The sequence below is a fragment of the Momordica charantia genome (assembly GCF_013281855.1).
Source record: "Momordica charantia cultivar OHB3-1 chromosome 9 unlocalized genomic scaffold, Mcharantia_2.0 BLBB01000009.1, whole genome shotgun sequence".
Lineage (NCBI taxonomy): Eukaryota > Viridiplantae > Streptophyta > Magnoliopsida > Cucurbitales > Cucurbitaceae > Momordica > Momordica charantia.
The window spans coordinates 22,271,205-22,297,954 of NW_028275167.1; the positions used below are offsets into that span (position 1 = coordinate 22,271,205).

The 26,750-nt window shown below is 37.6% G+C and overlaps 1 protein-coding gene across 23 annotated transcripts in view; it reads right to left on the minus strand.

Moving 5' to 3' along the window:
- Window positions 1-26,750, minus strand: part of LOC111018315 (ADP-ribosylation factor GTPase-activating protein AGD2) — a 71,889-nt gene that overhangs the window by 39,484 nt on the left and 5,655 nt on the right. For 8 of the 23 annotated variants that reach the window (XM_088116980.1, XM_088116978.1, XM_088116979.1 and 5 more), the window contains exons 2-6: window positions 24,501-24,577; window positions 14,087-14,176; window positions 5,674-5,774; window positions 2,051-2,121; window positions 1,815-1,877 (exon numbers count right to left, since the gene is read on the minus strand). In XM_088116980.1, coding sequence (XP_087973106.1) covers window positions 1,815-1,877; window positions 2,051-2,121; window positions 5,674-5,774; window positions 14,087-14,176; window positions 24,501-24,577 — 402 coding nt within the window. Of the gene's footprint in view, window positions 1-1,814; window positions 1,878-2,050; window positions 2,122-5,673; window positions 5,775-6,616; window positions 6,691-8,144; window positions 8,252-13,909; window positions 14,020-14,086; window positions 14,177-24,500; window positions 24,578-25,918; window positions 26,725-26,750 lie in introns of those variants that run through there. The other 15 variants (XM_022294350.2, XM_088116989.1, XM_088116982.1 and 12 more) reach the window with 14 other exon arrangements.

A 26,750-nucleotide genomic window follows, 5' to 3' on the forward strand; every position in this document is an offset into this window, starting at 1 on the left:
AATACACAAATTGGCATTATGTGTATATACATTTATTACTTTCCTTGTTTGTAGTAGGTCATTCTCCTATATAAGAAGACCTAAGTTACATGTTTGAATATAGCACTATATTTTTTACTCTCTCAAATTCACAGAAGAAGAGTTTCAAATGCTTACATGCCCACTGAGAATAGGCCTCTATTCAACAGTTTACAGGAATTACACGACAAACAAGTCTATAGGGCCTAATGACGAAATACCAATTGTCATGGGAAAAAAAACACAAATTGCACAAGCAAGACAATATATATGTGCATATACATTTAAGTGTATGTTCCAAATTGAATACACAAATTGGCATCCCTAAAAAACGTGATCCATGTCCTCAAAAGGACACAGAACACACCACTAAATGCCTCAATAACATAGAAGATTTTTTTTTTATTATGCTTAATTATGTTAATCCTCCCATGCAAGACCTTCCAAGTGAAAATTTTGACCTTCTTGAAAATTCTACCTTCAAAGAAAAAAAAAACAAACAAAAGAATACAAGTAGCACAAAAGTAAGGGGTAAGTGGTTCGACTTGGCTCAATGTTTTGGCCAAAACTAACATTCAACGGACCCATAAGCTTCAGAAAAATAAAGAACCATGACCTAAACTCATATTTCGAAAACCAAACCAACCATTTTTTGATTTTATACTTTATGAAACTGAAACAACTTATGTTTATTGTCCAAATTAACCAGGAATTATCAATGATGGTCCAGGCATAAATTACGCAAAATTTTTAAAAGAATGAAATTTGAAAGATCCTTTTTTATATTCATGCACGAAGAATTCTAAAAGATTCATTGAATCTCATCTATTTTCTATAGCAGATGTAAATGCAAATCGGTTGCATTCAATGACCTTGATACAATAAATTCGGATGGAGAACTCCAAATGAATTTTAATGTTGCTTTTAATGAGGCAAGTGAAGAGCCCCAAGGAAATTGCATCGAATAAAGGGAGAATTAAATTCTCTATCCTCTGAAACCATTAATTCAACCAATGACGGCATGGCAAAAAGAAGATTGGAATATGAGTTATTTGAAAATGAGGAGGACATTGATGTCAGCATCACCAACTTGATTCTCTTATTGTTTCGGAGTCCTTAGAAACCTCAAACGAGGATTTCTAGCAATCATTCTTTGAAGAGTTTCAGATCCTTTTTACAGAAAAGAACAACTCAAGATTAGAAAAAAGTAAGTCTGAATTAGGTCCAAGAAGTGAAAAAAGAGGATCTTAATTATTCAACCAATCAGCACCATCTAGCAAAAAAAAAAAGCTTCGTCATTTGATAAACCGAGTATTTCTCAACACTTTGAAGAGGCCTGCATTTCACTTGTATCAATCAACGAGGTACAATGAAGATTCTTTCATGAAACATCAGAGGTCAAGGACATTTCAAGAAGAGAGTAAAGATCAAGAATTTTGTCAAGAATCATTACCATGATATAGTATTTTTTCAAGAAACAAAATTTATGTAGGTTGACAAGAAGGTTATGAAGTCTTTGTGGAGCTTAAAAGAAATTGGTTGGATATTGATTCAAATCAGGAAGAATTTTTATCCTTTGGAATGACGTCAGTGTTTGTGTAAAGGAAGTTCTTAAAGGGGTAACTCATTATCCATCTTAATCTCTTTTCAAACTTTAATGGTGTTTGGTTAACAAATGTCTATATTCCCATAGATTATCGAGAAAGAAAGCATATTTGAGAGGAATTACATGATATTTATTCATATTGTGATAATTAGATAATGGCACGAGTTCTGATCTTTCTTATAGAACTTACCCTTGCACCTTGTAAATCCTCATTCAAGAAGTGCATCAAACGATCGGTTAGTACATGTTCTACCTGCAACAATATTTCCAAATTAACATGGAAATCCATACAAGCAAAGCTCAGTTCAATCAGTTACAGCTGCATTTCTTTGCCCTTATTGCACAAGCCAAATAGTACTCAACCCCCGATACTATAAAAATAATAAAAACATTTTAAATAACCCATAATGAGGATCTAGAAATAACCTGGGAACGCAGTTGTTCTTTGTAGGTAGCAAGTTCACGAAACGCAGTAATAAACTTGGATATAACTGGACCTGGAGCAAATTAATCAAGCAGATAACGAGTTATATACTCTGGCACTTTTATAAACTAAACAAGTTAGACCTTACATGCCCAATACTATCACTACAAAACCTTGCCGTATAATTGGCTATTTAACTATCATGTATAACAGATCGCTCAAGGATAAACCAAAGAGAGAAGAACGGCTTGAGCAAATGAGAACTATTATTCAAATAATAATGGTTCAGTTAGGCCAGAAGTTTGAAATTTCAAGAGTAAACTAGGCTATCCAACAAAAAATTAACCATCACTCTTCAAAAACATTAAATTTATTTCTCAATGGAAATTAGTTTTTTCTTTTGCGTGCTTGCCCTCTAGTTGAGCAACTCCTAGTATTGACCCTAGCATCATGCCAAGTTGGAGACATAACCAGCCAAATCTTGACAGTGATCTTTAATTAACTTTACACCCTCTAGAATCTGGAGCCAAGAGTTAAGTAGCGAAAAGGAGAAAGACCCACCATAGAATTGGATGGCGATTAGAGATAATTCTTGCCTTTTTTTTTTTTTGAAGCTCTTGGGTTCTCAAAGTGTAGGCTTCAATATTTGGACATAAAATCTGTCAGGTTCTGATTGACATGGACTTTTTTTTTAACAAGAAACATACAAACTCCCGAGGGAGTGAAAGAAAAATATCAAAGATACAATCAAAGGTAACCAAAGGGAAAGTATAATAACATCTAAAGTATAAGAACATCTATACAAATCTAGAAAGGGGAAAGGAAAGCCCCTGATTAGCGTAAATCAAGCTAGGAGAGTAATGTGAAAAAAGATCGGAAAGAACACACCGTTGAGATGCTTTAAATTTGGCCAAACTGAAGCACTCCATTGGAGGTCCTTTTTCTAAAACCCTTTGATTCCTTATTATTTTTTAACAAGGTACAAACTTCTCATTGAAAAAATGAAAAGGAACAACATTGTTCAAAGATACAAACTCTCGAAAGAGTGAAAACAAAACTAAAACATAAAATAAAAACTAAAACAATGTCGTAAGAACTTCCCAATTGGAGAAAATTAGACTAGGGGAATAAGATTTAAATAAAGGGGATAAAGAGCTCCATTGAGAGGCTTTGAATCTAGCAATGTCGAAACGAGCGGAAGGGGACGCCTCTTATCTTCAAAGATCCTAAGATTTCTTTCATACCACACTTCATACACCACTGCCTTCACCAAATTAATCCATAATAAAGAAGCTTTTGGATTCAAGACAGGCCCCGAAAGGATGTGAACCAAATTATCTACCACTTTATTGCCAAAAACCCAAGCCAAGTTAAATTCCTCAAACAAAGAACTCCAGCACTGCCTGGCAAAGGAGCAGAAGAAAAACAGATGCACCATACTCTCTTCATTGGGATTGACAAAGAGCACAAACTGAGGGCAGAAACTAGGAAGCTTCTTTTGTAGAACATCGTTTGTGTTAACTTTCCCATAGATGAGAATCCAAGTAAAAAAACCGACCTTCTTTGGACACTTGTTTCTAAATAGCTTTAAATAAGGCCTTTGGCATTGAAGACCTGATGGACAACTTACATATTGATACAACTATAAACGAACCCGAAATGTCCAAAGACCACAGCCTGCTATCAGGCTCGTTGGTAGGGGAATGAGAATGCAGTAGATATAACAATGTACTGAATTCCTCAATCTCATCATCTTTTAGTGCCCGATGAGTGGAAATTCTCCAAGATAGAGTCTGAGCATCCCAAAAATCAGCAACTGATCCGAAAGGATTAAGGGAAAGTCGATAGATCTTTGAAAATCTATCCTGGAAGGGTCGATCTCCATTCCACTTGTGAGACCAAAACAGAATATTATCCCCTGATCCGAGCTTGAATACCGCAAACTGGTTCAATTGCTTTCATTGGCGAGAAATATTGATCCAAGGTCTTCTAAGACAACCATTCAACATATCTCCCGAGGACCAACAAATGAGACGAACCATACAAGCTTACTAGTTACTATTACCTTACGCCACAAAGCATTAGGTTCACAGCCAAACTGCCAACCCCATTTGGCTATGCTTGGACAGACCTCCAATCCCCAAACCACCTTCTTCCAAAAGCTTAGACTCAATGTTCCAATGCACAAGATGATTCAAAGCCCCTGAATCATCACTCTTCCATAGAAAAGATCTAATTTTCTTCTCCATTTGTTTCCATACTCCTGAAGGCATTTGAAATAAGGACATATAATAAAGAGGAAGGTTGGATAAGACAGAGTTACAAAGTGTCAATCATCCTCCTCTCGATAATTGAAACCGATTCCATCTATCCAACTTCTTTTCGATTTTCTCCACTATAGGGCTTCAAAATGTTGCTGATTTCGGATTACCTCTCAAATGAAGCCCTAAATACAAGAATGGAAGGGAAGCAATCTGACAATTCCAGGAATCTGCCCTCTGCCTAACTTTTCCAGCTTGTAAATTAATGCCATAGATTGCCGATTTTTCCCAATTGACGGAAAATCTCGGCATTCTTTCATATGCTTTAATAGCTTGAACGAGATTATCTCAAACCAAAGCTCCGAAATAATAGCTTTGACCCTATTTACCCAAAGAAGACTCGCTTTAGGAGATAAGAAAGGGCCAAACGGCCCTCTCCCAATTGATAAAGGGCTTTTAGACCTAGAAAATTTCACAATTGATAAAGGAACTTCAATTTAATTTCAGATCTTCAACAATGTTTTTGAAAATATTCATGCTATGAGTTTGTCTTGCTTGGGACGTGGAGCCAAAACAAGAATGTAGAGCTTAAAGACCCGAGAGGACAACATTGTGGCACTAGTATTGACGTTGCAACATTGAACGCCAGGTGAAAGAAGTGAAAACATATGTTCATAGCATCAAGACACTACCATAACCCAAAGAAAAGAAAAAAGGTGGAAGGCACTAGGACACTTTCCTCAAAAACACTAGTTCTTCACATAGTAGATCATGCAGCAGTTATTTCACATAGAGTAGCGTAGCAGTTTTAAAGAGTTATAGTTCTAGTTAGTGGCAGCTCATTTTATTCTGTGGATTTAGCGAGTGGTATACGGAAATAGAGATGAGACTCTTTGTTATTAAAGTACAAGGGGAATCATTCTGTGAAATCTCTAGAGAGTTCTTAAGAGAGAGGAATCATTCTGGAGCATGTGTGAAATCTCTTGTATTAATTTTCCTACACATCTCAGTGAACCTACAATTTTAAAAGACTGCAGTAGATCTAATGAAAGCATTATCGAATAGGTATGAAAAACTCTCTACTAATAGCAAAGTGTATCTTGCCACAAGATTCTTTAATATTAAAATGTCCATACAGAGCAGAGCTCAATTCAATCAGACAAAGGTACATTAGTTAACTCCTATATAGATGAGGTCAATAATCTAATCAATCAATTAAGATTATTTTTATTGCTAGGAGAAGTCACTCAGACAACCAGCATAGGCTCTTGAAATAGGCCACAAGTTATAGATAAGAACCCCTGGCTCACACTCTTCATTTGTTGATGGAAAGATAAAAGAATAGCATAAAGAGATGACACAACCTCCAATGGACACACTAACAGGATCATCCTGCCCACCACCAAATCCTTCTAAAGAATCTGCAAAAGAAATGTCTCCATTACAAGCTTCTCCGAGAGTTGCCCTACAAAGGTAGACATTTACGCAAACAATATAAATAAATAAACACTAATGAGAAAAATGATGATATGCTTCGAGGACAAGGCGACACTACTATTCAAAAAAAAAATGAACCTAGACATAGGCAGGGACATGCTCAAAAAAAATATTTTATTTTGAAATATGTACATATCTAAATTACATTACAGTGGAAACAAATGATTTGCCCATGTGATTCTAGGACTTATGATCTTCACCGCCTCTGAGGGCTTTTCCCTTCTATACACCCACTTCATTCAACTGAGCTCACTGTATTTACAGAACTAACCTTCCTCTTGTAATCAATAAATAGTGATTACTCTAATATAATATAATATAGACTATTATACCTATTTTTGCCATTTTCTCCCAACTATTTTATCTTTCTTGGTATCAGAGTTATAACCTAAGCTACCGATGGCGGCTCAAGGTATTAATAATCTTTCAAAGCAACTAAGAAGATATAACCCAAACTAACACCACCAACACTCCGTTGAAATTTCTTCTTCCACCAGTGCTACTTTAATCTATCCCTTCGGAAATCCACTTTCAATTGTGCTTACTGTGAAACTCAACACCCAAAACTACCAGCTGTGAGAACAGATGGCGTTAGTGGTCTTAAGAGGCCAAAAACTACATGGTTTTTATGCTTGGGACTCGAGTTACACCCCCTAAATGTATCCTACCGACAAGACAGCAAGCTAGAAGTTCAGAATTCATATTGAATCCCACATATGAAAAATGGGTGAGAATGGATCAGACCTAATTAGGATGGTTGTATATGTCTATAACACCACCAATTTCTTGTGAAATCATAAGCTACAGTACCTCTCGACTGGCTTAGAAGGAAACAGCAGCATGGAGATGGCTACATATCTTAGTTTCATGAAGCAGATCCATAGCACCTATCATGAACAAGTATATAATTTGTTGGTTTATTTGTGAATATTCACTGTAAATATTAATGATTTGATTATTTTACTCTTACTTTCCTTTTAGGAACGGAGCCTTTCTCCTATATAAGAAGGCTTTGTATCTCTTATTTTTTAATATATTGGAATACAGATATTTTCTATTCCATCAAAATCAAGTTGGTATCAGAGCCAAAATAAACCCTAATATCCTAAGGACTTGTAGAAACCCTAGCCACCATCCTTACCTTTAAACCCTAGCCGCTGCCATACCGTTGCCGGAACCCTAGCCGCTGTTATCCTAGAACGGTTCATCCTACTTCCGGCACGATAGGTTACTATTCCGACACTCTAGTTCACCGTCGCCACCTTCACCGCCGGAACCCTAGCCGTCGTCTCCGAACGACGCATCCTACTTACAGTCGGTCCCTTCGTGCGTGGTGTTTCTCATTTATAGGTCGACGGAGCCATAGTTTTTCAGAGATTGTAGTTAATGCCGACGTCAGAGCTATCGATTCGGAGGTTGCTGCTTGGAGCCCATTCAAATCCGCTGCCGTACGAGCCTCAAGCCTCCATTTTGCCGCCGTCTGCCGTTGTGCGCGCCGCCGCATCATCTATTGATACCAGATCTGCAACGCTTCCATTCCACCGCCGTCGGCTGTTGCGCTCACCGCCGCTATCCTCTGTTCGTCGTGGATCTGCCGTGATAGAAACCCTCCGCCCCTCTTTCGCAGATCTGGTAGTAGAAGCAAATCTGCTTCTGTGTTCGTGGGTCGTTCTTGTTCTACAAACCCTAGACCGGTTCTATTTGGGTGGTTCGTCCCGTTTGGTTTGGTTCGCAGATCCGGTGTGGTTTTCTACTGGTTCGGTTTTTTCTAGTCCGATTTTGTCCACCCGGTTCGGTTTGGGTTTTTCTGGTTATCTGTCTATATCCTCTCTAATATCAGATTGTGGTTTGATTTGATTCAGTTAACCTTTATTTGCTATCATGGTTCAAGAAACGGTTCAAATGACTCAAAGTCTAGCGGAATATGAGAGAAACCAGGAGCAAGTTCGCACTAATAGTGTTGACTCAAATTCATTTAGTAGAGAGCATCTATCACAACGATTAGAGACCAATTTGTCATTTGGTAATCTTGCATTTCCTTGGCGCAAAGAGGTAATTACCCTAGAGCACTTTCCTGTTTTGGCTCATCTCCGTGGATTATTGATTCTGGAGCTTCTGACCATATGACTAGCTCTTCTAAAATATTTGAATCTTATTCTCCTACATATTGCAATGAAAAAATTAGGATTGCCGATCGCAGTTTCTCTTCCATTGCAGGTAAGGGAACCATCAAATTAACAGAAAATATTACTCTTCAATCTGTCCTACATGTCCCTAAATTAGCTTGCAATCTTTTATCAGTTAGTAAACTCTCTAAAGATTCTAACTGTCTTGTTACCTTCTATGCATCGCACCGTGCTTTTCAGGACCAGACCTCGGGGAAGACGTTTGGATGTGCTAGAATGCTGTATGGCCTCTACTACTTTGATGAGCCTTCTGGTAGTACTAAAATAACTCAGTGCTTTAGTAATACAGTTCTATCTCTGTTAAAGAACAAATTATGTTATGGCATTGTAGGCTAGGACATCCTAGTTTCTTCTATCTCAAATACCTATTTCCAAAATTGTTTAAAGGAGTTGATTGTTCTCAATTTCATTGTGAAAATTGCATCTTTGAAAAACATCATCGATCCACATATTTGCCAAAACCTTATAAGTCCTCCAAACCATTCTATTTAATTCATAGTGATGTTTGGGGTCCATCTAAAGTTTTAACTCATAGTGCTAGACGATGGTTTGTAACTTTTATTGATGATCATACTCGTTTGTCTTGGGTTTTATTTATTGACAAACAAATCTGATGTGAAGGATATTTTCAAATGTTTTTACAATATGATTGAAACCCAATTTCAAACCAAAATTAGTATCCTGCATTCTGGCAATGGAACTGAATATTTCAATGAACATTTGAGTGAGTTTTTGAAAACTAAAGGCATTGTTCATCATTCTACTTGTCGAGATACTCCTCAACAAAATGGTATTGCTGAAAGAAAAAATAGGTATTTATTGGACGTTGCTCGGGCAATAATGTTTTCTATGAATGTCCCTAAGTACTTATGGGGGGGGAGCAGTCCTCACAGCTGCCTACCTAATAAATCGAATGCCTACTAAAGTTTTGAAGTTTAAAACTCCTCTTGATGTTTTGAAAGAAAATTTTCCAACAACTCATTTGAACTCTGATTTACCTATCAAAGTTTTTGGGTGTACTGTTTATGTGCATATTCCTAGTCATTTTCGGTCAAAATTAGATCAGAGGGCCATTAAATGCATTTTTTTGGGCTATGATTTTAGAAAAAAGGGTATAAATGTTTTGATCCTCGAACCAAAAAACTTTATGTGAGTATGGATGTGTCCTTCTTGGAAAATCAACCTTTTTTTTTCCAAAATTATCTTCAGGTGGAGAAACTAAATTTAGAAGATAAGGATGATAATTTTTGGGATATACCTGTTGATATACTCGTCCCCCTTCCTAATGTGATAAGTCCCAACTTTACTGGTCCTTCAATGCCAAGTGTAGAAAATTCTAACTCAGGGGGAGAATTACTACAAAATGATCAAATTGATCCAAATCCTGAGTTTAAGTTTTATACTAGAAGAAGACTCAGTCAAACGAATGGGGACCAGATAGCTGACTCATCACAGATCCAAATTGAAACTCCGAGGGATGATTCTGACACTCCAGGTAATCCATCTTTTATTCTTGTTACTCCAAATATTGAAAATATCTCATCTGTTATTTATGATCTTGACGTCCCTATAGCCTTAAGAAAAGGAACTCGAACTTGCACGAAATATCCTCTAGCAAGCTATATCTCTTATCAAAACCTATCAAGTAATCATAAAGCTTTTCCGTCTAGGATAACTAACTTGTTCATTCCAAGGAACATACAAGAAGCTCTAAATGATCCAAATTGGAAACTAGCTGTTATGGAGGAGATGAATGCTCTAAGACAGAATTGTATATGGGAGATAGTAGATTTGCCAAGAGATAAGAAAACTGTGGGGTGCAAATGGGTTTTTACGATCAAGTGTAATGCTGATGGTAGTGTTGAAAGGTATAAAGCTAGACTAGTTACAAAGGGATTTACTCAAACCTATGGGATTGATTATCAGGAAACTTTTGCTCCTGTTGCTAAAATCAACTCCATTACAGTACTTTTATCTCTAGCTGCAAATTTAGACTAGCCCCTTCATCAACTCGATGTAAAAAATGCCTTTTTGAATGGAGTCTCGAAGAAGAAGTATTTATGAGTTTACCACCAGGTTTTGAAGCTAACCTTGGTAAGGACAAAGTATGCCGGTTAAGAAATCTTTATATGGACTCAAGCAGTCTCCAAGAGCATGGTTTGAACGATTTGGTAAAGTGGTCATGAGCTATGGATTTCTTCAGAGTCAAGTTGATCATACCATCTTTTATAAACGTTCTGAAAATAATAAAACTGCAATTTTGATTGTTTATATAGATGACATCATGCTCACAGGTGATGATAAGGTAGAACTAGCCACTTTAAAGAAAAGACTTGCATGTGAATTTCAAATCAAGGACCTAGGAACGTTAAAGTACTTCCTAGGAATGGAGTTTGCAAGATCTAAGAAAGGTATCTTTGTTAATCAAAGAAAATATATTCTTGATTTACTTAGAGAAACAGGTTTGCTTGGATGCAAGGTAGCTGAGACCCCTATTGAACCTAATTTGAAATTGGAAGCTGCAAGAGAAGAAGAAGTAAAGGATAAAGAACGATATCAAAGCCTCGTGGGAAAACTCATTTACTTGTCTCACACACGTCCAGATATTACTTTTGCGGTGAGCATGGTAAGCCAATTTATGCACTCACCAGGATTAGTTCACTTTGAAGCTGCCTATAGAATTTTAAGATATTTGAAGGGAACTCCAGGAAAAGGTATATTGTTCAAAAAACACAACCATTTATAGGTTGAAGTTTATACCGATGTTGATTGGGCAGGAAGTATAGTAGATAGAAGATCTACTTCTGGTTATTGTTCGTTTGTTGGAGGTAACTTAGTTACTTGGCGAAGTAAGAAACAAAATGTAGTGGCCAGAAGCAGTGCTGAAGCAGACTTTAGGGCTCTAGCCCATGGTATTTGTGAAGGGATTTGGATAAAAAAGCTACTTGAAGAACTGAGAGTCTTTCAAAAGGCACCCATACGAGTTTATTGCGACAACAAGGCTACTATCTCCATAGCCCACAATCCAGTTCAACATGATAGGACTAAGCATATTGAAATTGACAAACACTTTATAAAAAAAAAATTGACACGGGCGTGATATGTATCCCTTATCTCCCAACAATAGAGCAGACTGCTGATGTATTGACAACAGGACTACCAGAAGTACAATTTGACAGGATGATTGACAAGCTGGCAATGGAAGATATCTTTAAACCAGCTTGAGGGGGAGTGTTGGTTTATTTGTGAATATTTTCTGTAAATATTAATGATTTGATTATTTTACTCTTATTTTCCTTTTATGAATTGAGCCTTTCTCCAATATAAGAAGGCTTTGTATCTCTTATTTTTTAATATATTGGAATACAAATATTTTCTATTCCATCAAAATCAAGTTAATTTCAAATGTGGCCTCGCAGCTTGATGCTGAGTACCTCCCTATTGTTTGTTAGATTAATTGCAAGAAAAACGTGAGTTGGCAAGAGATGCATACCACCCTAGTTACATTTGAAAATGCTCTTATTAGTGTTGGGAATCATAACATTGAAGATGAGTCCTCACATTTGGTGGATCATTTTGTTTGTAGTTAGCTTGATCTTATCGTTGACTTTTATTATTACTCTTACTTTGATTTATGCTCCCTCTTGAACTTATTTTATGCTTTCGTCTTTTCTAGTTTACCATATTTTGGTTTTTTAATCATCTATCTTCAATTGAAAAAAAAAAAAAATTCAAGTTTACTTTTCTAAATTTATGAAGTATTACAAATAATTGCTCAATATTTGCTAAATTCGAGTCATGTAGACAATGGTATCGAAATATAGTACACAACTATAAAAATAAATAAAAAACATACAATATTTGAATTTTCTATCATATTAAAAATTCTCTATGAATTAAAAAAAATACTTTTATATACCGAAAGGCGAAATCAATGTATTCAAATATTTTCACGTACATATTTTGCTCCAATATTTTCATCGTAACACATTTATATAATTGATATTACTTATATATTTAGATATAATGGTTACAAATGATCCATTAGAGGATAATTAAGTTATAATTCAACTTTTATTTACTAATTTAAAAAATTTGCATCAATATCTATAATTTTCGTGATTTTTCTCCAAATGTCCGTCGACATCGACATGTCCATCGATATATCCGTAAATTTGAGACCTCAACATTTCCATCGACATCGACATTTTGAACCTTGATTACAATAAAGTTATATTGTTACTTTTTTGTAATCAAGATCTTAAAAAATTAGATTTATATCCCACTTACCTCAAACTAACTTTTCTTTTTTCTTAAAGAAGAAACAATTTTTCATTGATATATGAAAAGGAAAAATGTTCAAGATACAAACCCCCCGGGGTGAAAAAGGAAGAGAGAATACAAAAATAACAAAGAATTAACATAACAAGAGCAATAGAAGCTCAGAAAAGATGCGAAGAATTCTAAACCAAAACACAGAAAACTGCTTGCGACAGAGCTTGGAAAACTAAAAGAAATTCAGAGCCACGACCGCATGAGAGATAAAAACTTCCTTGGATCCATAAGCAAAGACCAAGCTCCAATAAAAACCAGCCGAAATGCTAAAAGTGTAGCAAGAAAAGACCATTTTCACGAAGGCTATCAAGGAGCAAACACCAAAGACTAAGCCTCAATGACATCCTCAAAGAACCTTAAATAATAAACCACCACGTGCCAGCCCTCAAGCTGAAAAAATGAATCTAAGAGATCCTCACCAACCAACCAACCAACCCAATTAAAACTGCAAAGCTTCGAAAACTCCGAAAGGTGTAAGAGCGAAATTCCAACTTTTCGAACAACTTTTTTTTTTGTTTTTTGTTTTGTTTTTTGAACAAGAAACAACTTTTCATTGATATGTGAAAAGGAGAAAAAGTTCAAAGATACAAACTCCCAAAGAAGTAAGAGAAAAGAAGAAAAGAAGAACCAAACAAAAAAAAGTCTGAACAAGTAATGATACAATCAAAGTAAGAACCATGAAAACCAACAAAAAGAGCATGTTAAACAAAATGATCCACCAAGATGCGAGGACACGAACAACATCATCTTGAAGAGCCTTCAACTTCGAGCACTCCAACCGCTCCAACTTTATCATCTAGAAAGAGGACTTTGAGATCCAACTTTTCGAACAACTTAAAACTCAAAGGACCCAAGCAACTACTCAAAATGTCTTAAGAATCAAAGAACACTATCAAATGGGACAAGAGTAATTCCAGAAATAGAATCTGAAAATCTGAAAATCATTTCTTCAAAAAAGGAAGGAATGGTTGTTTACTTTGGTAAAATTGACTTCTCATCTTTTTTTTTCTCATTAAATAGGATCTGAAAATCTTCCTCGAAGGATTTCTCAGAAATATCCTCAGCAGGGATGTACGACTTTGGGGAAGAGTCCAAACTACTAATACTAATTGCTCCATCATCATCGTCAAAATCATTATCCGAGAAGTCGAGGGAGGATGGTCTATGAGTCAAGCCCTCACTGGTGGAGTGAATTGAGCCAAAGGAAAGAACATTTAGCTTGTCTGAATTACCTTTACTGAGTACAACCCGTTCGTCGTTAAAGGCCTTATTCGAGTTAACTTGTACCGCTTCAGCTATCAAAGGATTTGCGAGCTCCTTTTCAAGAAAAGTGTTAGGCTTCCTTCAAGAGTAGTAAAGAGGAAGGGGCTGAATTAGTCTCTTGGTATTCTAATACCAGGTGGAAAAGGGATGCCCTGTGGCCTTTGGTTCAAAGAAGTTCTGCATTTAATTCTTGGAAAACAATAGCGCCAATATTGTCCATTTCCTTATCAACTTACCTCTAACTAACTACCATAATGCCCCCACTAATATACTAATAATATTCCCAACATACCTTTGTTAGTACTCTCACAATACATACCTATATCCTCTTGCCATCTCATAGACTCCCTTCTCTCCATGTCCATGCCCTAAACCAAGATTGCTCCAAATTCATTTTGAGGTTGAATAACAGTTCGAAGACCTTTAGATCTGTGAACATGTTCACAAGTTGAAGTTTTCATCAATTAAATGAAAAATGATAAGTTAGTAACAACACCTTACTTGAGGAAAAACCCGGCAAAACAAGTAAAGACGAGAAGTGAGAACAAACAGCAACCCACCTAAATGAATCAAATGTTCAAAAGACCTAAAACAAAACAAAAATATATCAACTTAAACTAATGACCAACCCAAATACATGACATTACAAACTGAAAGAATACACAAAGACCAAATAGTTCACTAAATAAATAAAAAGAAACGAAAATCTGATGAAGATTTTAAGGATATAGCCCCACTAACTGGCAGCTTCATGAAAGCAGTCCTATCAATCTTACTGGAGGTCATCCTCACAAAATAACATTGTATCATTGACAAATTCAAGATAATCCAAACAGAATTAATCTCCACCCCCTCCCTAAAGCCTTAAATAAGCCCTCCTTTGATCCTTGAATCAATCTGCTTAGTAGTGTTCATGGGTTGGGTTTGGTGGAGCGGAAAAATGGGTATTTTCAACCCAAACCGAATTTTAGGATTGAGGGTACGGCCAAAAAACAACCCCAAATTCCACTCTAACCCGACCAACCCAACCCTCATAAAATTATGTTAGGTCTGGTTGGATCCTCCAAATTACAATGAGCTACTTGTGTTCCTATTGACGCCCAAAGAAAGAGGGCCGATAAATCAGAGAGGAGCCGGCATAGAGAAGAGATTACCTCGAGCATCCATCATTCACAACAGACTGAAATAGAGATATTAGAGACAAAAAGATAGATATCAAAGAACTAGATACAAGAAAGGGACCGAGATGACAAGTGAAGAAGTTTCAGCTTGCAGAGCATTCTATGTTCATTATTTCTGGCTGCAGCGTAGATTGAAGAAGATGGCGTTTCTCTCTCATTATTATTATTGGAGAAATGAGGGCCAGTTATGGGCTTATGTCTGGGTTGGACTAGGCTCTGAGTGAAGGACTACTTAGTGGTAATATTTTATTTTTAGTATAACAGTTGTGGGGTGAGGCAACCTTCAACCTCAAGGAAAGTAATTAGTACCTTATCTACTAGTAAGATTGGCTACTTAGTTTGGAAAGGTCAACACAGGAGAAGTTCTTCAAAAGAAATCCCCAAATATGCATTTGTATCCATTTGCGTATTGTGCATGCCAGCTTGCGAATTTTAGGTGCATACCTTCTTTTCTTGTCCATATGCAGCAGATTGTGGCTTCCCTTGCTCCATTTATTCAATATTTCTTGGGTGCTGGATGTGGACGTTTCGAAGATTGTAACTCAGTTTCGAAGGTTGTAACTCAGATGCTGGTCGGTCCATCCTTATCTCCTAAAGCGAGCCTTCTTTGGGCAAACAGATCAAAGCTATCATCTCAGAGCTTTGGTTTGAGAGAAACCAAAAGATTTTTTAGGAAAAAAGAAGGCCTTCGGTGGAGTGTTTCAATATGGATAAGTTCAAAGCATCTCAATGGTGTGCTCTATCCAATATTTTTACTCATTACTCTCCTAATATGATATATGCTAATTGGGGGGCTTTCCTCTCCCCTATATAGATATGTACAGGATGTCCCTTGATTCTTATATTTTTGGTATTCTTGCTTGTATCTTTTAATTTTTGCTATTTTTTTATTCACTCCTTCGGGAGTTTGTATTTTTTAACATTTCATGTTCCTTTTTATTAATCAATGAAAAGTTTGTTTCTTGTCTGTGAGAGGGAGAGAGAGAGTGTGAGAGAGAGTGAGAGAGAGAGAGCGAGAGAGAGATTGGCTACTTAGCGTGTACATATATATATTCGGGTTGGTTTGGGTTCAAACGGAAGACTAATTTTTTTAACTCGAGAACCGACCCAAAATTTTAGGTTGAATAAAAATCAACCATAATTTACTTGAAAATTTATTCAACTCAACCCTGCACTAGTTGTTCGGTTTTTTATTTTCTAAATTATTCTCATTTTGAAATTAATGCTTTTTGGATTTTTTTTTTTTCGAACAAGATACGAACTTCTCATTGAAATAATGAAAAGGAACAATAATGTTCAATGATACAAGAAAACAGAAAATAAAACACATAAACTTAACAAGATATAGTGAAAGCCTTCCAATTAAAACATATCAAACTAGGAGCAAAATTCCTAAATGCAAATGATAAATAACACCAAATGCTTTTTGGAATTATGTCCTATGTAATTTGGTTTGAGTTGGTAGAGTTTGTGTTTGACAGGTCTTTTGGTGGACAATTATGAAAGCATCTGTCAGAAGTTAATATATATATATGTATACATATTGCAAATTGGAAAGGGAAAAGGATTCCTTTATCTACCCCCAGAAACATCATATTCTTCTACCTCTATTCTACAAGCTTCCTAAAGCCCAGATGTAGAGGTTCCTTGTTTCTAAGTCAGAGAGAAAAAAGACAAAGAGTGAGTGGTCAAATAATATCGGATCTTTTTTATCCCAAAATAATATCTAGGATTTTTTGAAAAACCATTATTTTGTATATATGTCTAGCCATTCTTTACTCTTTAGTCATAAAGAACCTGTCCAACAAGGCTTTTATGGTATTTTCGCTCGTGTTTGACCATGTAAGTCTGCCATTATTCAACAAGATTTTCACTGAACAAAGCATGTCTATCATATTGCAGAACTTTTGGATGCTCTTCGCTCCCCTCCCTCCATTGGATTTCTTAACAGGCCACCTTGTTACGTTGCAATCACCACCTAAGCACCAAACACCATGAAAATACCCATAAAGGCTTTTTAATTCCCCCAAAAATTCTGGGGAAAACTTGGGAAAACTGGTCTTATTGGAATAATGTGGACAAGAGTTTTTTACAAGCCAAGGCATGTAAGTCTGGCTGTAAAGTGGAACGGCTTCATTTCTCCTACTTGGGTATCCCTCCGAGGGAAATTAAAAGAGTAAATCCTTCTGAGACCCGTTGATTGACAAAGTAAGGCAGAAGATTGGCAAGTGGAGGAACTTAACTCTTTCAAAAGGCAGCCGGCTAATGCTTGCTCAATCTGTTATTACTAGTCTTTCCGTTTACTTTTTCTCCATCCTAAAAGCTCCTATGGTTAAAGAAATTGAAAAGATGACTAGGAATTTCTTCTGAAATGGTGGGAGTATGAAAGGCCTGTGCAACTACTTAGTGAATTGGGGGAAGATCACCCTTCCTTTGCAGTATGGCGAGCTTTGCATAAGAGTTTTTCAATAAAAGAACAATAGCTTGCTCCTCAAATGGCTTTGGAGATTGATGTAGTAAGTAGGTTACGTTGGTTAGTTAGTTAAGCTGTTAGTGCTTAGGTGCTGTTATTTTAGTTACTGTGTAGTTATTATCCCAGCAGCCCCTATAAATAGTTGGACTTCAGTGTTTAGATGAATATAATTCTCTTCAAGATTTCTACCTAAATTGTGTACACCAAATTGGTATCAGAGCATCCCAATTTTCTCGGTTGTTATGGCGGGAAAGAAGTCAGTTAACATCGGAGATTCTTCCCTCACCAACAAAGAAATGGAGCAAGCCTCCATTCTCTCGCCACGATCGTCAACCGCACGCTTGCTGTCGGTTGAAGGAGAGGTGAAAGCCATCCAGGATGTCGGCAAGATTAAGCAAATTCTGGAGATTATTCACGAAAAACTGGAAGCTATGAGTGTCCATCAAACTCCAGCCCGAAACACGCCCCTGCAGCAAGAAAGAATGGCCAAGAAGGGAGGCCAGAGGGTCATGGTCAGGCGTATCCACAAGAAAGGCATGTCAACCCTCCAAGAAGACAGCAGGCGGCCCGCTTAGGTCCAAGAAACTTTCAAGAACCACGCTTTTTCCATCAAGAAATCAATCGGAATCCCCTGTTTCAGCGGCGGCATGAGGTACTTTTTGATTCTTCAAGCGATGAGGACAACGAAATGATTGCTTTTGAAGGGGAACAATTTGGTAGATACCCTAATCCCAATAGAAATCAAGAACAGAGTGAATATAAAATGAAGATTGATCTTCCTAGTTTTAATGGAAAAATGGATATTGAAGGATTCTTAGATTGCATAAAGAACGTAGAAAATTTCTTTAGCTACATGGATACTCCAGAACATAAAAAGGTCCGGTTAGTCGCATTAAAACTGAAAGGGGGAGCTTCAGCTTGGTGGGATCAGTTGGAAATTAATCGACATCGTTATGGGAAGCAGCCCATTCACAATTGGGAGCGTACGAAGAAACTCATGCGCGGACGTTTCCTCCCCGTCAATTTTGAGCAAGTTTTATACAACCAATACCAGAATTGTAAACAAGGCTCCCGGTCCATAGCTGATTACTCCGAAGAATTTCATCGATTAGGTGCAAGAACCAACCTTTTGGAAAGCCAACCAACATTTGGTTGCAAGATTCGTAGGTGGTTTGCGTGCGGATATTAAAGAACAGATCGCATTGCAACCGATCGGTTACCTCAACGAAGCTATTTCCACAGCAACTACCATTGAAGAACAAATTGGCAACCGCTTCAAGAAACAGTATTCAAGAAAAGGGAATTGGGACCAAGGGGGAACATCCAAACGGTCCACTCCTCTGGGGGACAATGCTTCTTCGCCTAACCTCACATCAACACCTCCTAAAGGTAAGTCTTTTGAACCTGATTCTGTTAAAGCTAAATCCATTGATAATGTGGTAGGAAAACGGCAAGGAAACATGTATTCCCGTCCAACATTAGGCAAATGCTTCCGGTGTGGACAAACTGGGCATTTATCTAATGACTGTCCTCATGAAAAGCTATCAACATCGTTGATGAGGACGGCATACAAGAAAACAGTGGATCAGAGTTGGAAGAGGATGTCGACTATGTTGCCCCAGATGAAGTAGATATTGTTTCATGTGTTCTTCACGAGTGTTGTTGACACCTAAAACCGAAGTGGCCTATCAAAGACACGCTCTCTTTAAAACTAGATGCACTATCAACGAGAAAATCTGCAATGTTATAGTCGATAGTGGCAGCACCGAAAATGTCATTGCAAGTAAGATGGTTACCACTTTACATTTACCTTTATCTCCTCACCCCGCCCCTTATAAGGTGTCTTGGATTAAAAAAGGGGGTAAGGCACATGTTACACATACCTGCACGATCGCATTGTCCATTGGGTCAACTTATAAAGATCAAATTATATGTGATGTACTCGACATGGACGTCTGTCATGTTCTATTGGGCAGACCATGGCAGTTTGATACCCAAGCTCTCCATAGAGGAAGAGACAATACGTATGAGTTCCTATGGATGGGTAAAGAGGTGGTCCTACCGTTAAACCCCTCCAAATCCCTCCCTTTGAAAGACAGTGATAAAGGGACGGGTAGCCTTTTCACCATTACTTCAGCAAAACAATTCATCGGACGATCTAAAGATCCTATCCTCAGTCTGATTGTTAAAGAGTTTGGTTCCATAGATGATAGAGCTAATCTTCCTCCCGCTATCAGTCAATTATTGACACAATTTGAGTTCATTGTGGAAACACCAACGGGACTGCCCCCTCTTCGAAACATACAACACAACATTGATTTTTTACCAGGAGCACCACTCCCTAATTTAGCACATTGTCGAATGAGCCCATCAGAATATAAGATACTTCATGACCAAATCCAAGAGTTACTTGATAAGGGGCATATACAGCCAAGTTTGAGCCCTTGTGTGGTGCCCGCCCTTTTAACTCCAAAAAAGGACGACACTTGGCGAATGTGCGTCGACAATCGTGCCATAAACAAAATAACAGTGAAATATCGGTTTCCCATACTGAGAATTACGGATCTTTTGGACCAATTGGGAGGCGCTACTATCTTCTCTAAGGTTGATCTCAAGAGTGACTACCACCAAATTCGCATTAGACCCGGCGATGAGTGGAAAACCGCATTCAAGACGAATTAGGGCTTATTTGAATGGCTTGTTATGCCATTCGGGTTATCTAATGCTCCCAGTACCTTCACGAGACTTATGAACCAGGTTTTGTTCCCTTTCATTAACAAATTTATTGTTGTTTACTTTGATGATATTCTCATTTATAGCCTTAACATGCATGACCACTTAGAACATCTTAAATTACTCTTCACCACTTTGGCCTCTAACAAACTAGTGATCAATATTAAAAAGTGTCTGTTTGTCACTACTGAAATATCATTTCTTAGGCTTTATCATTGGCCATAATAAAGTTCAGATGGACCCTTCTAAAATTAAAGCCATGGCCGAATGGGGGGAACCTAAAACAGTTAAAGATGTCCAATGTTTTCTAGGGCTTGCATCATTTTATAGAAAATTGATTAAAACCTTTAGCTTGATAGTAGCTCCGTTAACCAACTGCCTTAAAAAGGGACAATTTTATTGGGGACAACCACAACTGGAAAGTTTCCATCTCATTAAAACTAAACTTTGTCAAAGCCCTGTCCTTGCCCTTCCAAACTTTGATTCCCCTTTTGAAGTAGCGGTAGATGCATCCAGTATTAGTATAGGATCTGTCCTTTCTCAACATAATCACCCTCTAGAATACTTTAGTGAGAAACTTAGTCCATCCCGTCAAAAGTGGAGCACATATGAACAAGAACTCTATGCCCTTGTCCGTCCATTAAAACAATGGGAGCATTATCTTCTAAGCAAAGAATTTGTATTGTTTACGGATCACTTTTCCTTAAAATTTTTGCATACTCAGAAGACAATAAGCCGTATGCATGCCCGTTGGTTGTCTTTCCTCCAACGATTTGACTTTGTGATTAAACACAAAGCGGGAACAACCAATAAAGCGGCAGACGCTTTGAGCCGGAAGAACAACCTATTAACCATCCTTAAAGGTGAAATTATTGCCTTTGACTATCTACCGGACTTGTATGAAACCGATAAAGACTTCCAAGACATTTGGTACAAATGTTCTAATCATATGCCCATCGACGACTACCATATTGTGGAAGGATACTTATTCAAAGGAAATACACTATGTGTCCCGCACACTTCCTTACGGGCGGCTATTTTGCGGGATGCTCATACGGGTGGCCTTGCAGGGTGTTGTGGGCATGCTTGTCCAGGGTGTGTTACCCATGGCCGCATGTCCAAACCATCCTCACCACTCGCTTTTCTTTCATGTCTTTAAAGCTTTCTAGTGTAATTTTCTTGTATCGGGTTTTTGGGGTTGTAGGTGAAATTTGGCCGAGTGGCTTTGGAACTAGGTGTGTATTAGTAAGATATGTAAGCACGCCAAATTTCAAGCCAATCGGAGTTCGCACGGGCCCTGTAGGCCATCAAGTGACTCCTCGCCACTTAGGACGTCTATACCTGCCACACCAAAAATGCCTTATAATGTACCTTGGGGGGACTAAGTAGTCATCAAACCTCCCCCCGACCAAGTGCTGTATACTTTCTTGCAATCAAAGCTTTCTTGCATCCAATGTCTACAATGCTTGTTTTAAAGATGTTTTCAACTGTTTTTCTCTCTCACGTTTTCTAAAACCAATTTTCTCGTAAAACGTGAGCGAGGCTAGACCCACGACCGAGATTGCCCGCAACTTACAGTTTTTCTCGGCTGACTTGCTCGTTTGAGCTAGAGCAAGTGCCGCACAATCTCTCGAGCTGCTTTGAAAAGGTGCGATTGTGACACAGGGCACTTCGACCGTGATAAAACATTGGACATCGTCGCTTCTCGTTTCTATTGGCCCCACATCCGCAAGGATGTCTCTAACTATGTCACCAAGTGCTTTACTTGCCAAATATATAAAGGCACCACGCAAAATACTGGCCTTTACACACCTTTACCAATCCCCGAAAGTATATGGGAGGATCTGTCCGTGGATTTTGTTCTCGAGCTACCCCGAACACAACGGGGATTCGACTCTGTCATGGTGGTAGTAGATCGCTTCAGCAAAATGGCACATTTTGCGGCATGTAAAAAGACCTCCGATGCAATAGTCATAGCTACATTATTTTTTAAAGACATTGTCCGACTCCATGGCATTCCTAAGTCCATAGTCTCGGATCGTGATGTCAAATTCTTAAGCCACTTTTGGCGCACACTATGGAAGAAATTTGATACGTCACTCAAGTTTAGCACAACAAGTCACCCACAGACTGATGGCCAAACAAAGGTCACCAACAGATCTTTGGGAAACCTCATTTGATGCATCAGCGGGGATCATCCTAAACAATGGGACATGTCACTAGCTCAAGCTGAATTTGCCTATAACCATATGAAGAATAAAACTACAGGGAAGTCCCCATTTGAGGTAGTCTACACTAAACTCCCTACATTAATTTTAGATTTGACTAACCTCCTTTCCTCTGTTGATCTCAGCCTAGAAGTAGAAGAAATGGCCAGTCGGGTAACAGAGTTACATAAAGAGGTTCGACGACACATTGAACAATCCAATTCCAAATACAAAGCTGCAGCTGACAAGAAACGGAGAATGAAAGAATTCCAAGTCGGTGACCTAGTCATGATTCATCTAAGGAAAAGCCGGTTTTCAACAGGGACCTACTCTAAGCTCAAAAAGAAGAAATTGGGACCCTTTCAAGTAATCGAGCGCTTCGGATCGAATGCATACAAGCTTCAGCTTCCGCCAACTTACACTTTCAGCCCCATATTTAACGTAGCTGATCTCTACGCTTATGGTCCACCAGATTCCTTTCAAATACACCCTTAACTCGAGGGCGAGTTATTTGTAAGGGTGGGGGAAATTGATGTAGTTAGTAGGTTACGTTGGTTAGTTAGTTAAGCTGTTAGTCCTTAGGTGCTGTTATTTTAGTTACTGTGTAGTTATTATCCCAGCAGCCCCTATAAATAGCTGCTGGACTTCAGTGTTTAGATGAATATAATTCTCTTCAAGATTTCTACCTAAATTGTGTACACCAGAGATTCACTCAGGAAAACGAAGCATTTTGGAGAAAGGTAATTATGAGCATCTACAGAGACGATATTCATAAGTGGTCCACACTTCCGCCAAAAGGAGAGATAAAGGTAGGCCTTGGTTTGATATAAGTAAAAACAGTGTCTTCTTCTCCAATTTCCTTAAGTTCAAAGTCCAAAAAGGGAACCGATTAAGTTTTGGTCTGATAAATGGCTCGGTGAAAGTTCTCTCCAAAACACTTTCGCTAACATGTTTAACCTCTCCACAAAGAAAAAGGCTACGATTGCCGAATGTTGGAATGGTAATGAGAATGATTGGGACTTAGGCTTTCGCAGAGGCCTCTTTGACTAGGAAATAGACAATTGGATGGACCTTATTCATGTCATCGATGTCATGCAGCTAGGTGAAGGAGAGGATCGAGATTGTTTGCCTATAGGCAAAGGGGGATGTTTCCTACTCGTTCAGCTTGCTTGAAGATGGTGGAGTGCAATCCTTCCTTGAAATCCTCCCCATTCCGGCAATATGGGAGTTCACAACTCCAAATAAAGTTAAGGTGTTTCTATGGTCCCAACATATAGAAGCTTAAATACTCATGAGACTCTCAAAAGAAGTGCATTAGATGGATTCTCTCCCCCTCTATTTGCAACTTATGTATGGCCAGCAATGAGACCATTTATCATCTTTTCATTCATTTGTCCGTTTTCTGCTCAAGTTTGGTATTTTCTCTTGGACCTCTTCGGTGTATCTACTTAATTCCTTAAACAAATAGATGGTTAGTTATCTGAAGTTCTTCACGGTTGAAATGTCCCTAAAAAGGATAAGTTTTTTGTGGAATTGTGCTACGAGAGCCATTTTATGGCACCTCTGGTTGGAAAGAAATCTTCATGTTTTCAAAAACAAGTCTTCTACTTTTGACATTTTTTTTTAGAAATGTACAGCACACTGCTTCTTGGTGGTGCATAAATTACAAGAAATTTTTTTGTAATTACAACATCTCCATGATCATGAACAACTGGAAAGTGTTGGTTTAGTCCTTGGGTGGGAGGGTTCCCTCTACCCCAGCCCTTAGGTTGTCTCCTTTTTTTCCTTTGTTTGGAATATACAAGTTTCTTATCTAAAAAAAAAAATCCCCAAAAATCCTTATTGGGAGTGCCATAAATATTGGAGCCCCAATTCCTTCTTCATTACCAATCTCATTATTGTTACGGAGTAGGCACCGATTAGCACATCTACTCCCATTTTTTCCTTCATCCCATAGAAGTAGCAAACCCCTTGATCAACCAAAATCTTATACTTTGATCCACTTTGTTTGATTTGAACTCTATAACAGATCTCACCATTTCTCTATCAACCATATTCAATTGATCTCTTTTATCAAGAAGATATCCAAATTCACATATGATAATGAAAAAATTAAATAACACGAAAATTAAGAAATCCCAGTTGTAAAAAAATATTTAATACAATGATGAAGAAATTAAAGATTAGCATGATAATGATGAGATTAATACATTTTATAATCACAACTACCCAGACCAACCAAAGAAGGTGAGGGAGAGTAAGCTCTATTCATTCCTTAACATGGATGGTGGAAAGAAATAAAAATGCAGCACTTACATAAACATTTTACATCCATTGTGTAGTCTTTTGCATCGATCTTCCAACTCATCAGTTGTTTTTTCTAGAGAAAATATCTATAAATAATGGAAACATAAAATAAAAGGTCAGGAAAGTTATCTGACTGCCAAATAAATTAAAATCTAACTTTTAGAAGAAGAGCTTCAAAAGGGAAGAAAGACAATTTATTATAAGTGTTTGGAGGATAAGCTAATAGAACAGGATTTCATATTGAGTGTTTAGGGGCAAAAGATTGAGAATGTGCATTGCCAAGAGAGACTGGAGAATGTCAATGTGCATTCTTATAGAGGGAGTCTATGAAGTGATTGAACATTTTTTTTTTGGTTGAAAATATCCATCATTAAATCAAATATAATAATAATATGGTTGAAAAAATGGCCTCTCTCTCTATCCCCCTTCTCCCTCAACGTCCCACCTTGCATCACCGAAACCCTACCATGGCCTCTGTTATAGCATTGACTGCTTGCAATGATGGATAGTAAGACACTCCCATTCAGCAACAAAACAATAGAGAGAAAACGTTTTACAATATAAAGTGATTATAGATATAGAGGAATCAAAGCAAAAAATTCATAAACTACTAAGCATAGATCCTACTTCATGTCCATCCATCGGTCCTCATTGTCATGGCTCAAAAACACCTTCTCCTTTCTTCTATATGCCCCCTAAACCAGAATTTTTTCAGAGAAACTTATATTGATGATCAAACACTAAGGGTAGAAAAGACTTCGAATTGAAAAGGGAATCTAACTGAAATTGCAAAAAATGGATAACAATGGGGAATTAAATCTTAGTCCCCATAGGAGAAGAAAAAAGGGATAGAAAGTTTTTTATAGCCTCGTCAGCAACTACCCACTCGTACCATCTTCACCTCCCTTTACTACATCCACTTTTGCACTAGCTACCACAGAATGCCCCTCAATAAATGGCTCAACTACCTACTGCAACCAGTGTTTCCAAGGCGCAACGCGCACCTCAAAGCGACAAGCCTTTTATCGCCTTAAGGCGAAAGGCAACAAAAAGGTGAGGCCTGAGTGAAGCGAGGTGCACCTTAATAAATAAATAAAAATTATATATAGAGCATAAATTTATATGGTAAAATAATTTTAAAAGATCCAAACTATAAAAGAACAATACTAAATAGTGATTACATCAAAATGTTAAAAGGAGACATCAAAATGGGAAGATTAACAAAATAAAAGAAGAAAGAATCTGTTGTGAAGTGAGTAAAGGAAAAGAAAAAAAAAAGAGAGAAATAAATAAATGAAATGAAATGAAAAAGAAAACAGAAAGTAAAGGAAAGGGAAAAAAACACGAAAGAAAAGAAGGGTTAAAAGAGAGAAATAAAAGAAAATAAAGTAAATGAAAAAAAAAAGCCAGGAAAGCAAAGAAGAAACCTTTCAGTTTTGAAGTACGAAGAAGCGCCAGCGAACGAAAAGGTGGACGGTGCCAAAAGTCTAAAGAAGCATCGGCGGAGAAGTCATAAGCAAAGAAAGAAGTCGCCGGCAAAGGAAGAATAGACGAAGAAGAAGGAGATCCGTCGCGTGAGGCTTCATACTTCATAGGCACGCAGTGCATCTTTAGGGGTTTTACATCTATTTCGTGGGCTTTTCTAATTTAAAAGCATTTAAATTATAAAGAAAAAAAGGGATGCTCGCCCGCCTTTGACAAGGCGATCGCGTTCCAAGGCAAGCGCTTGATTTAAGAAGCTCCCCTAGGTGGCATTCAAGGCGCAACAGGCCCAGAACACCTCACCCCTTGCCACTTGAAAACACTGACTGAGACATCCGTAGGGAAGGGAAAAAAGTCATTTAGAAGCCTCCAAGAGCCCTAATATACCCCACAAGTGTTGAGTAACTGGCAAGATTGTAAAGCCATTGATTTCTACCCTAATGTCAACACGCAATTAGACTCCATCATCATTGTCAAGAAGTACTTCCACGATGATTGGTATAAAATCATGCACGCTTTATACGAGCATATTAGTGATTTCTGCTTCGTAAATCCTTTCTTTGATGACTAAGCCCTTCTTTTTTCTTTTCTCTTTTTCTCTCTCTCCTTTGAGAGTTTGTATCCTTGAACTTTTTCTCCTTTTCATATATCAATGAAAAGTTGTTTCTTGTTCAAGAACAAGATACGAACTTTTCATTGAAGAAATGAAAAGGAACAAAATTGTTCAAAGATACAAACTCTCATAGGAGTGAAGAAGAGAATACTAAAGACAAAAAA